Source organism: Phycodurus eques, chromosome 10, assembly GCF_024500275.1.
Source record: "Phycodurus eques isolate BA_2022a chromosome 10, UOR_Pequ_1.1, whole genome shotgun sequence".
NCBI classification, from domain to species: domain Eukaryota; kingdom Metazoa; phylum Chordata; class Actinopteri; order Syngnathiformes; family Syngnathidae; genus Phycodurus; species Phycodurus eques.
The window spans coordinates 14769471-14782178 of NC_084534.1; the positions used below are offsets into that span (position 1 = coordinate 14769471).

The 12708-nt window shown below is 41.0% G+C and overlaps 1 protein-coding gene across 1 annotated transcript in view; it reads right to left on the reverse strand.

The window, feature by feature from the left end:
* The window catches only part of LOC133409199 (growth/differentiation factor 11-like), a 33766-nt gene extending 23088 nt beyond the window's left edge, over nt 1–10678 (reverse strand). The window contains exon 1 of the mRNA XM_061688905.1: nt 10264–10678. Within this exon, the coding sequence (XP_061544889.1) occupies nt 10264–10678 (415 nt within the window). The remainder of the gene's footprint in view (nt 1–10263) is intronic.
* Between the last annotated feature and the right edge of the window lie 2030 nt (nt 10679–12708).

Consider the following 12708-nt stretch of genomic DNA (forward strand, 5'->3'; position numbering starts at 1 on the left):
GAAAGAATGACAAGTGGATCTTTATTTTGAAATACTGACACTTTTGACACTGCCATTGTCAGAAAGGAGCTCCGAAGGTTACACTAGAGAAAACCCCCTGTATCTGCACATTTACAATGTCTTGAGAAAAGTATTAATTCCCCTTGAATTTATTCACAATTTGTGATCTTACAATCACAAACCTTAATGTATGTTATTGAGATTTAATGTGATAGACCAACATAAACTAGCACAGAATTGTGTGTGGTGGGGGGCAAATCATAAAATCTATTTCAAAATTGTAAGTGAATAGAAATCTGAAATGTCTGGTGCCGTAAAAGGTGTCTTATATCCTTTTCACCAGGGTACTGGTTTCATAGATGCGTTCGCAGGCAAAATAAATACTTATCAGTCCATTCCGTCTGGCAATGAAGGTTTTCAAAATCCACCTTGGTTTTTTTTCAGTTTTGACAGACATTTTCAAGCCTGTCTTGTTTTTCAAAGTTTGTAGCAAATAGTGATATAGTCTCATCTTGTTTAGTGTCTTTTTGATGTTTGGATGTCGGTGCGAGCAGTCGATCCATTGTGCAGATGTGAGAGCAGCTATTTACAGTATGTGTGGTGTGCATTTGTATTTAGCCCACTGTACTGATAGCCCGAACTGTACTGATACCCCTAAATACAATCAATTGCAATGAATTGCCAGTAATCACTTAATTAGTAAATTAGGCCCATGTGTTTCTAATTTACTCTCAGTATAAATACACCTGTTCTGTGAAGGTTTCAGTGGTTTGTTTGGAGAACACTAGTGATTGAACAATAGCATCATGAAGCTGAAGGAAGACACCAGATGGGTCACGAATAAAGCTGTGGACAAGTGAAAAGCAGGGTTAGGTTGTAAAAAAAAAAAAAGACATCTCAAGGAGCACCATTCAATTCATCATCCAAAAATGAAAAAAAGCATGGCACAACTGGAAATCTACCAAGACATGCCTGTCACCTAAGCTGACAGAGTGAGCGAGGAGAGCACTGGTCAGAGAAGCAGCCAAGAGGCCCATGGTTACTCTGGGTGAGCTGCAGAAATCCACAGCTCAGGTGGGAGAAGCTGTCCACAGGACAACAACAAGTTGTGCACTCCATAAATCTGGCCTTTATGGAAGAGTGACAAGAAGAAAACCATTGTTGAAAGAAACTTATGAGAAGTCTTTGCAGTGATGCAGGGGACAGGACCGCAAACATATGGAGAAGGTGCGTTGGCCTAAATCCAAAGAGCTGTGCGTGGTGAAAAAATAACACTGCTCGTGACCCTGAACACACCATCCCCACTGTGAAACAAGGTGGTTGCAAAATCATGCTGTGGGGAAGCTTTTCTTTAGCAGGCAAAGGGAAGCTGGATGGAAAGATGGATAGAGCTAAATAAAGGACAATCCTGGAAGAAAACCTGTTGGGGACTGCGAAAGATGAGACAGGAAAGGAGATTGAAGTTCCAGCAAAACAATGACCCTAAACATAAAGCCAGAACGACAATGGAATGGTTTAAAAAATACAAAAACATTTGTGTTAGAATGGCCCAGTCAAACTCTATATAGACCCAAATCCCATTTAGCATCTGTGGAAAGACTTGAAAATTGCTGTTGACAGATGCTCTCTATCAAATCTGGCTGATCTTGAGCAATGAGATAAGTAATAATGGGTAATAAAAACAATGAGTAAAAGTTTCAGTGTTACGATGTGCAAAGCTGGCAGAGACGTACCCCAAAATACTCGTGGCTATAATTGCAGCGAAATGTGGTTCTATAAAGTATTGACTCTGAATGGCTGACTACAAATGTACAAATGTGTTTATTTGCTTAACATTTTGAAAACTATGTATCATTTCCATTCCACTTTACAATTATGTGCTACTTTGTGTTGATCGATCACATAAAATCTACAAAAAAAAATAAAACAATTTGTGGTTGTAAGGTGGCAAAATGTTTAAGGGGTATGAATACTTTTTCAAGGCACTGCAGTATGATTTGGGCACGGTGGACGACTGGTTAGCACATCTGCCTCACAGTTCTGAGGACCCGGGGTTGAAATCCGGCCTCGCCTGTGTGGAGTTTGCATGTTCTCTCCGTGCCTGTGTGCATTTTCTCCGAGTACTCCCGTTTCTTCCCACATCCCCAAAACATGCATGGTAGGTTAATTGAAAATTCTAAAAAAAAAAAAACATTCTAAATTGCCTGAAGTGTGAATGTGAGTGTGAACGGTTGTTTGTTTATACAGTATGTGCTCTGCGATTGGCTGGCGACCAGTTTCGGCTATACTCTCGCCCGAAGATAGCTGGGATCGGCTCCAGCACGCCCACGACCCTAGTGAGGATAAGTGGTACGGAAAATGGATGGATGGATGGTATGATTTGGGCCACATAAGTGAACTTTTCAGTGGTAAGGTGTTAATTAGTAAGCTGCCTCATTAAGTAGAGTGGGCCATGATTTTATAGTGGAACACAACACATTTACATCAATGTGCAATATCTTTCGACTTGATCCCATAGTAATAAATAATAATAACAAAACCAAACAAAAACAGCTGGCGGACATGTGGACTAACTTCTTGGGTTTAATGTGAACCATTGTAAAGCTTTCCTCAGCGGCAGGTGTGTTCATTATTTTGTTTGTATGCCTGATAATATTTTTCTCCTATACTGGTTGAGGATATCGATACAACACAAAACCATTCCCTTTAAGAGCTTTATTAAAGTGTACTTTACATTATATAAGTCAAACTCCCGAAAGAATAATTGGGCCATATATCTCCATAATGTTCATAACGGAGCTTACACCATGATGCGGTACACCAAAAAGCTGCGCTCCTTTCCTGCTGAAATGGAGCTAATTAAATTTTCATGCGAAAAAAGTGAGGTAATCTGCTGTTAATTGTGCTTCCTTCCAACACATTTGCTCCGTCCCCTTGGACGATCCAGCATTATGCCCACACTGCATTTCCCCCGCTTAAACGCCTCTTTGTTTTAATGGATTCCACCATAAACTGATGCCTTGCCTATACGACCACACAGAGGCTGAACGCATCCATCAACAATAATCCCTCAATGATCTCCATTTTATCTTCTCACTCCTCCTGCCACCCCCCTCTTCAGCCATGTCCCTACACAGGGCTTAATTACTGCTCCGAAGTAATTATTTCCTTTATTAGTGAAACGAAACATCTGTTTGGAGTCTTTTTAAGTGTACCTATAAAACCCTTCCATGTTTTCTGTCCCTTTAGGATAGAACTGGGCTGCTTGTTGCTCCCCGCGGACTCACAGCCTTCATTCCTCCACCCCCTTTCGTACGCACAGCATGGGTCAAGATGCACCTAACTCCATCGCACACTCCCAAAATGTTCTATAGAAGAGCTGAGCAGCACAAGCGAGCAGAACATTCCTGCTTTGCTCCTCAGTGATACGGTACCACCAAAATATAATTATGAACGCATCTAAATTATTAGTCATATTTTTGTTAATGTATGCATTAAATTCCAAAGCAATATAGCAGGAGAAAGCCGCCTATAGGGACTGGTGCAGAGGAGCGTGGGAATAGAGAAAGGAGGGTGGAAGGAGTGAGATTCCAGAGGTCCTGGGGAAATTTTGTCCCAGTATTAATAGACTTTGGCCCCTTTTAAATTTTATTAGCCATAAAGTTGACACTATGTTGTGCAATTTCAACAGTCCTGCAGACCTTTCTTGACTTTTTACTTCTTTTTAAACAAACCGGTCATGCCCGGTGGCCAAGCAATTCAACAGCAATCTTCCCCTTGGAGCCCCTCTATTGATGGCGGCCACAACACAAGGCGAACAAGTGTCATCGTCAAACTGAGACCTATGTGGAATAAATAAATCTATAAAATCCTCACATAGTCATCGACTTGCCGCAAATAGTTACCAGTGAGTTGAAGACAGAGAGTCCGGCTTCTGCTGCTCTGTCCTTTTAGCGCTCTCCCTCTTAATTTTTATGGTTCCTGCACCTTCAGGAAATGACCCTTTTATAGGGTCAACACTATAAAAGACTTGTTTTTTTTGTGGGAGTGGTTGGTGGATGTGTGTGTGGTGGGGGATAAGTGTTCAAGTTACTACCGGTTCGTCTTTGCAGCCAGAGAAAGAGACCTGATGAGGTTAATAGTCTCCTCTTCAATATATCACATAGCTGTGAACTCTGTGACCCTTTTTGTCAATAGGAGAACTTTTCTCTTGAGTGTGTGTGCGACTGTGTGTGTGTGCGCACGTGTGTGCTCTAGAATCCATGTGTGTTGACACCGGTCCAACATTGTATGTTAATGTATTTTTATGAAAGTGTATTCTATGTAGATACTCACACCTGTGGTGGGACTGAATGTACCTCAGTTACATAAATTCACATACTGTCTATAATTTGACACGCTGGACGTGGGTATACAATTATTTGACAATGGTAAAGTGTGAAAATCTAATGAATGTGATGTTCAATATAAATGTCTTTTCTCTGCACACAGTCCAATTTCATTATTTTCGGATTGCTCTGCACAATCACAAAATCAGCAGCTCTTTGCCAAATTCTAATGTATTAGAAATTCTTTAAAATGACTGTCGAAAAACATAAAATTATAGAAATGGACAGAATAGTGACAGAAACTGAAATCTTATTCCACAAATGTGATGCATCTCTTCTAAAACTGCTTATGTGGCTCTACATTGTCAAAAAAAAAAAAAAAAAAAAAAAGGTTTCCTAGCCCAATTCTGTCCCTAAACGTTGTACAATGTCATACTATTTTCGGGATCAATGACATGCAGGTGTGTTCCAAAGATGTATAAGTCTAGTAGGGTGCCAAAGTAATGTATTTTAGGGTACCACCCTACACTGTCAGAAAAAAGGGCACCGTTGGTGTTTATTTATGTTCTCCAAGGTACAGCTTTTTGTGAAATACCATACAGGGTTCACAATTGAACCCCTGAAATAAGTGCTGTTTATGGTTAGTAAAGGTACATAATTGGTCCAAAGTTGCAAAGGTAACATGTCTGTACCATTTTGTGAACATGTAAGGGTAGTGACCCACAACCCACAAGTAGTACAACATTTTTTTTAAGCGTGTCGATTATTGCTACCCTGATGACGGGCCTAAATGTCAAACAAGAGACTTGGGGGTCAAATCCCCACTACTCCTTGAGTAAAATCAACTTCATGTCAACATACTTTATTACATAATCAACCTAAAAGCATAATTATTACTAATAAAGACCACGACCCCTTTGAACTACCCTAAACATCAGTGGTTAGGGATGAAATGTAAGGCAACGTCACCTCCAGAGCATACTGTATGGAGGTGGATGTTTTAGTACATTAATTGCCGCACCATGATATAAATAGCCATACTTTTACATGAAATTTCATAATAATTAGCCACTCCGAAGCATGGACCCTGTAAACCCCCGCTGCGGCACCCACACGTACCTTGAGTGAATACTAAGAAGCAACTCTGGCACAGGTCCCCTTCCGTATGTACTGTGTGAACCCACACAGCCATCAAAGGCTGTGAACATAACCGTGAAAGGGTGATTGGGTTCGACGTGCGCATGGAACAGTATAGTGTTTGAAGTTCTTCTTCTATCACAGAAAGACAGAAAAGGAAGGCACTTCTAATCCCATGGGACCCCGCTGAGGTGCCATAGGCGGGAGAAAGATGCACTCCTTCAACTCTTCCATGGGTACCATAGAGGCTCGAGGGATGAGAAAGGAGGTAGGGTGGGGGCAGGTGGTGTGAGCAGAGAAGCAGGAGATGATGAAAACTGGAGCTGACATGAAGCAAGTGCTGAAACATGACAGATACAGCAGCTACGTCTCACACACACACACACACACACGCATACAAGCGCCCCCAAAAGAACACTTGATCAGCTTGCATTGTGCATGAAGATCATTGATGTCTTGAGAAGGTAGCACATATATGTCATGAAATCAGAGGAAAAATGTTAACGAAGAACAACAAAATCTACTGCCTTGACATATTTTGAAGGGCTGCAGTCCTTCATTACGTTACATTTTGGTTGTCTTTCATGGAGTTGAATTTAGAGTTTGTCCTGTTCTTATTTATTGTGTTATACAAAGAAATGTGGTCACTGTCTATTGTTTTTAATTGTGCTTGATTAAATTAGAAAAGTATGACACAAGGCACAACTCATTCTATGCAACCACATGTTGTAATTTATATTAAGGTCAAACTAGACCCCACACACTTCACAATAAGGCAATAGGAACCATGTTCTCCCAATCAGTGGAGAAATGTAATTATGATAATACAACGTTTGACATCTGATGGGGAGCTAAAGCCTATCGGGTGGAAGTTGCCAGTCAATAAACTTGCGACCTCAGTAATAATACAGGGCACGAAAGAGACGCAGCCATTTTCACCCTCACTGCGGTTGCACAGAACCTATGCTCTCTGCATGGAAGTCAGGCCAGTGAACCACCACACTTGATTTTCTAACTCGCTTGGGTACATTTTTCAGAGCAGAATTTAAACTTTCAAAACCACTTGTGCAAGCTTCACATTCTTGTGTCACTTGTGGACATAAAAAAGCACTTTCTCATTTCTTGCCAATTCTTTGGTACATCCATGCAAATGATGATATACAATTATCTTTTTCCTGCATTATCAATAGCTTGTGTCGTCTATCCATTCTCTTAATTGCTTATCCTCACTAGTGTCGCAGGTGTGCTGGCGCCTATCTCAGCTGACCTCGGGCAAAAGTCAGGGTACTCCCGGAACTGGTTGTCGGCTAATAACAGGGCACATAAAACAGACAACCAGTCCTCAATTAACCCACCACGCATGTTTCTGCAATGTGGGAGGAAACCAGAGTACCCGAAGAAAACCCACGCAGGCACAGGCAAAACAAACAAACTCCACACATCAATGCCGGAGCCCGGATTCGAACCACCGACCTCAGAACTGTGAGCCAGATGTGCTGACTGCTAGTCCACCATTATCATGTGGTGGTCAAAAGTAGTGTACTGATGGACTAAATTTAGAATTTGTAAGTACTGAAATGAGTGCCCCATAAAGGATTAAAGTTAATGTCGATTAAGCAAAGCTATTATTTGTTTTTGCATTGACAGTTGTAAAATAGAATAGTACCAATTAAGTTTAGCAGCTCTTGGTTTAGCACAGAGACGTGGGGAGAACATGAAAACTCCACACAGGGCAACATTTAGTTATTACTTCATCACATAAGTCTTTACATACAAAATATTTGAACAAATTGTCATAATATGTCACGCATACTGTATTTTTTATCCAGTTCCATTAGACTTTGCATCAGACATGTTCGACCTCAGGTGAATCTTGATTTTCTCTAACAAAGGGAAATGTGTGAAGCATTAGCTCAACCATTGATAAACCAGTTTTCTGAAATAGCTCAAAGGTGCATCTGATGAGCCATCAACTGACAAGTATTGTACTGACAGAACAGCAGAAAAAGCGATGAGACTGAGGACAAATGCACGTTGCTGATTAGATAAGAGCCCCACTTGTGGAGCACGGTTTCAATTGAAAATTGCGTTTTGTGTTTATAGGTCAAAGAAAATGATGGAGGGTTTCAAGAAATGTGTCTTAGCAACTGAGAAAAAACTGTAAATAATTTAGAATTTTCAAGTATTTCAAGGAGTGCCCGATAAAGGATAGACAGATAAAGAGAGATAGAGAGATTGAGATGTAGCGATAGAGAAGGGATACAGAGAAATAGAGAGACCGGTATATGAGCTAGTGAGATAACGAGAGACGTCGTGTGTTGGAGAGATGGAGCGAGATCGAAAGGGAGAGAGATGAGAGAGATAAAGAGAGAGCAAGAGATACAGCCAGATAGAGAGAGATACTGTATGAGATGAGAGATGTGAGAAAGAAAAAGACAGAGCGATAGAACGATATACAGAGCGAAAGAGAGAGAGCGCGAAATCGAAAGGGAGTGAGATGACAGAGAGATAAAGACAGGGTTCCTACACATTTGAGATGACAAAATGCCATACGTTTTCCAAACCCTAATTGCCAGACTTCTCGGTTAAAAAAAATTCGAATAATTTGTAATATTTGAGTAAATCGATGTGTATCATTCTGGTTATAAGCTCCAAGGCTGGCAACTCCGTACTTTCTGTTGGTCTTCATTGACTGGACGGCAGCATAAGATTGTCGCAGGGCATCATTCAAAACATCAACGGAGATATTTGCCAGGTGTTTTTCATCACCTATTTTATTCTCGTCTTTGCGTTGATTTCATCCTTCTCGTCCACGAGTTCATTTCGTTAACTCTTTGTGCCGCTTCTGTCTCTTTATTTTCCCCTCAATTCCTCAGGAGCGTTGCAGTCATCAAAGGTGTTGGAATCACCAAATAAAGTAAATGATTAAATCACTCATTATTGTTTTAAAGTCACTAATTTCTGTACTCAGAGTACTTCACCTTTATTTATCTGAAAGTCTGACTGTGTCAAGTTTCTATGTTTGTTCATATAATCCGAGGGTTAAGGATGAATTTAGCATTAATTTGGAACAATGTCATGATTTTTAGACAGGAACTAGAGACGTTCCTAAGGAATGTTCCGAGCCAATCAGAATCGAGCAGTCACCAAGACCATGGTATAATATTGTGTGCTTTCACACAAGCATTGTAGCTGCGCTTCCAAAAAACACGGATCAATCTATATTTTTTTTTATTATGTTCATAATTTGCATTTTTAGAAAATAGAGCTGTTGTAACAGTCTTGGAAACATGTATATTTTCCCTGTTCCATTAATACATTTTCCATACTTTTCCAGACTTGGAAGTTTATTAAAACAAATTCCATACTTTTCCATACTTTGCATCCTTGTGAAGGAACCCTGTAAAGAGATAGATAGATAGATAGATAGATAGATAGATAGATAGATAGATAGATAGATAGATAGATAGATAGATAGATAGATGGATAGATAGATGGATGGATGGATGGATGGATGGATGGATGGATAGGATGGATGGATGGATGGATGGATAGATAGATAGATAGATAGATAGATAGATAGATAGATAGATAGATAGATAGATAGATAGATAGATAGATAGATAGATAGATAGATAGATAGATAGATAGATAGATAGATAGATTTAAGACGCTTTTACAAGTAAAATGTAAGCATGAGAGGAAACGCATTGATAGACATTTCGAGCACATGAGGCACTCTGGCCCATCTTTGTTCAGAGGCTTGTACAGAGGATTATTTGGGGCGTGTTTTATCCGCCTTGTGCAGAATATATTACGTGTGTAAATGTTGTTGAACCCCACGATCCTGCAGGAAAAGGTCACACACTCCCCTCGACCCCGAGTGCTTCTCCGTCTTTGTGTATCCGCGTTGGAAAGAAAACCCCAAAAAAACGAGCTGTGCCCATAAACTTCGCATTTAAAAAGGCAAGTGCGGCCGAGGGGGGCCGTTGCATGAGGGGAACAATGGCAGCTTTTTGGACACACTTTTTGCTCACTGCGATGAACAGCAGGGAGACCGGTAGAGGCTCCTATAAAAGAGCGATAGAGCACAGCTGCCAGGGTTCAACAGTAATTTTATCAAATGTCTCCTTGGGGGTTCCCTGCGGTTTATCAGCGGATTTATGGCAAACGAGAAGAGCGCCGGCAAATTGTTCGTCCCCTCGCCGTGCCGTCATAATTCCCCACATTTTAAAGCCGCGTTATCATTAACAATGCACTTGACATTCGGGCTGCTTTTGTCATGAGTTCGCACACATAAACGAGGTGAAACAAGAGGGAAGCTTTCCACACGCTGACAGCAGCAGGAGGTGGACTCAAGAGAGCAGCTGCCAGCTCCGCACGCACGCACGCACGCGCGCGCGCGCGCACGGTGCACCATCATGATCATCATCATTATTAGCAGAGTGATTGTTTGCACCGTGGAAACAAAAAGTCCATCAGGCCATGTTGTCAAGGCTCATCAGGCTGGCTAATATTGATTTATCAGCTTCACGTGTAATCGCTTTATTATTATTATTATTATTATTATTATTATTATTATTTATTTTTATTTTTTTGACAGCTGCCACCAACAGCTGATTGAGCCAATTAGCCGAGGTCTATTTGAATTCAACAACAAAAGTGTCTGTCAGTCGGTGTCATGAACACGAATGAGGCACAGAAGCTCAACTGCAAAAAAATAATAATAATAATCCGCTCGGTTGCGCAATTACGCACGGTGCGCGTGTCGGAGGTCGTGAAGTCCATGAATACTCACGCTCGGAAGCCATGGTGATGACGGACTCCGTGGTGGCGTGGTACTCATCCTCCTCCATGAACTCATCCTGGGAGGACGCGTCTCCCTGGAAGTCGTGATGGTCCAGGAGCTGCTGGAGCGGGGGCGCCTTGGGCAGCAGTTGGTTGACCACCTCCCGGCTGATGTTCGGCGCCTGCTTCAGACGCAGCTTGCTCAAGATCTGCGATTTAATGGTCTCCAGCCTCAGCACTTTGCTTTGTTCCCTCCAAACACAGGCGGAGCACTCGTGGGAACCGGCGTCCTCGTCCAGGAGCGACAGGCCGGCTTCCGTGGGCGTCTCGCTGGCGGGAGGCAGCAGCAGATTGGGCTCATCGCTCCCCGACTGTCCCAGGGAGATGAGCACCATCAAGCACAGTAAGAAGTTATACCTCGACATGACGACGCGTGCAGGAAATGCAACTTTTTTTTTTTTTTTTTTTGCTTGTTTCCTTTTGTTGTTTAACTCACGTTACCCAGTTAAATCCCCTCTCTCTTGGCTGTGCGTCGCTCCTGTCCTTATCCTACCAGAGTGGCATCTAATCCAACACCAAGAAGTTGCCTTTTGCAGTGGGGAAGAAAAGTGCGTTCCAGTGTGTCTTTATTGCAAGTTGACCAAATCTCTATTTGACGAATGCATAGCCCAATCACGTGTGGTATATGATGGTTGTTTTTGGCGTCCTCTGTACTAGTTTCAGTCCACGCATGAGGTGTGTGAGTGTGCAGAAGTGTCACTGGAAAATGTGCAAGTGCGGTCAAAATCAGGGCTCTTTATATATCTCAGCTGCCTGCTGTCGTCATCCGTCTCCATTGGCTAAGATGGCAACAAAAGGCTTTTAGGTCTGTCACCAAGTCAAGAGGGACAGAGTGAAGGGAGGGTGCAAGGTCTCTTATTAGAACGAGTTATTATATATAATCATCCCCCCCCCCCCCCTACAGTGTATGACATTTATTATTGGTTAAAAAAAATTAAAATAAAAACAAAGACTGTGATTGTTTTATCATGAGTTCCAGCGGGCTATTATAACCAAATCGATGATGCAATACTTTCTACACATACCTCCTAGAATTTGATCTCCCTGCAGCCTAAACAAACGATCAGATGCAGACTTGTAGCAGTTGCATAAGCTTCTGCAAACAAAGTGTCAAAAATGATGCTGACTCAGTTAACAACATGTTTGGCTTCCATTAAAAAAAAACAACTCATGGTTGATATTTCAATTGGTCCATGACTATATATAGAAGCATCTTTAGACTTTAAATACTAACATTCAATTACCTCAAGGGGTCATTTATTTTACTTAATTGTTTTCCCATTCGGAACTTTGGACCCTTATACACCGGAGGCCGACATGTGCATGAAATGTCAGGATTTTTTTTTTTTTAAATACACCCTGTACTTGACCATAATAAAAGTTGCTACAGTATATGAGCAAGAAGCTTCCAATATACAGTACAGGCTTACCGGTTTTGCTTTCAGTGCATGTGGAAACAATGACCCACTAGTGACATCTGCTGGGGGGGGAAAAATGAATCATCAACCCATGTTGCATCTTTCCTTCCTTTTACACAATACTGTATATAACGTAATATGATTTGACATAGAGTAGTCAACTGTTTTTATTCACGACTATGAAGGTACTCGCAGAATACTGATATTCTGTCGTATATATTTGACTAAAGAACTTCATAAAGAGAAACAATGGAGTGAATCGTGCAAAACTGCACTATCTGTAATCAAATACACTTTGCATATTTCTTTTGCAATTCAAGCCAACATTCTTATTTACATTCATTGAAATGTGTATGATAACAGCGAAGCCAGCAGTGAAGTCACTGTGTGTAGGTGTGCACTTACTGTAGGCATCAGGCAGACGAATATGCTTCACTGAGGTGCTAGACTGCAAGCGGTTTGCTGAAAAACAAGTAAGTAAAAAACAGTTGTCACTATACTAACTTATGGATGATTGCAAATACCAAAATAGTTATTGAAAAATACAGGTGCATGAATCGACATTCAGCTGTCGTTTACTTTTATTTGAATAGTCTCTAAGGAAGCTATATTTTCATTAGCATTGAATTGTGTGCAACTTCCTGACTTTATGATGGGCTACTTTAGAGATATCTCCTGTGAATTCATATATGTATAATTATTAAACTAATCATCCTAATGTGATCCCATTGAGCATTAGTCATTTGAAATTTACCATGCAAAATAAATATTTTACTGTATCTCACCAGAAGTAATCAGATAAGGTTGCAGTTTGTTGTGCTAATGTCAGCTCCTATTATATTGTATTTCTTTGGATCTGGATGAAACTTCGCACACTTTTTAGCTATAAGGATCAAGATCTGGAGTGTATTAGTCTTGCAGGTGACATGTTTCAACATGCTGATTTCAGCACTATACAGATGTTTGTTTCTCAAACT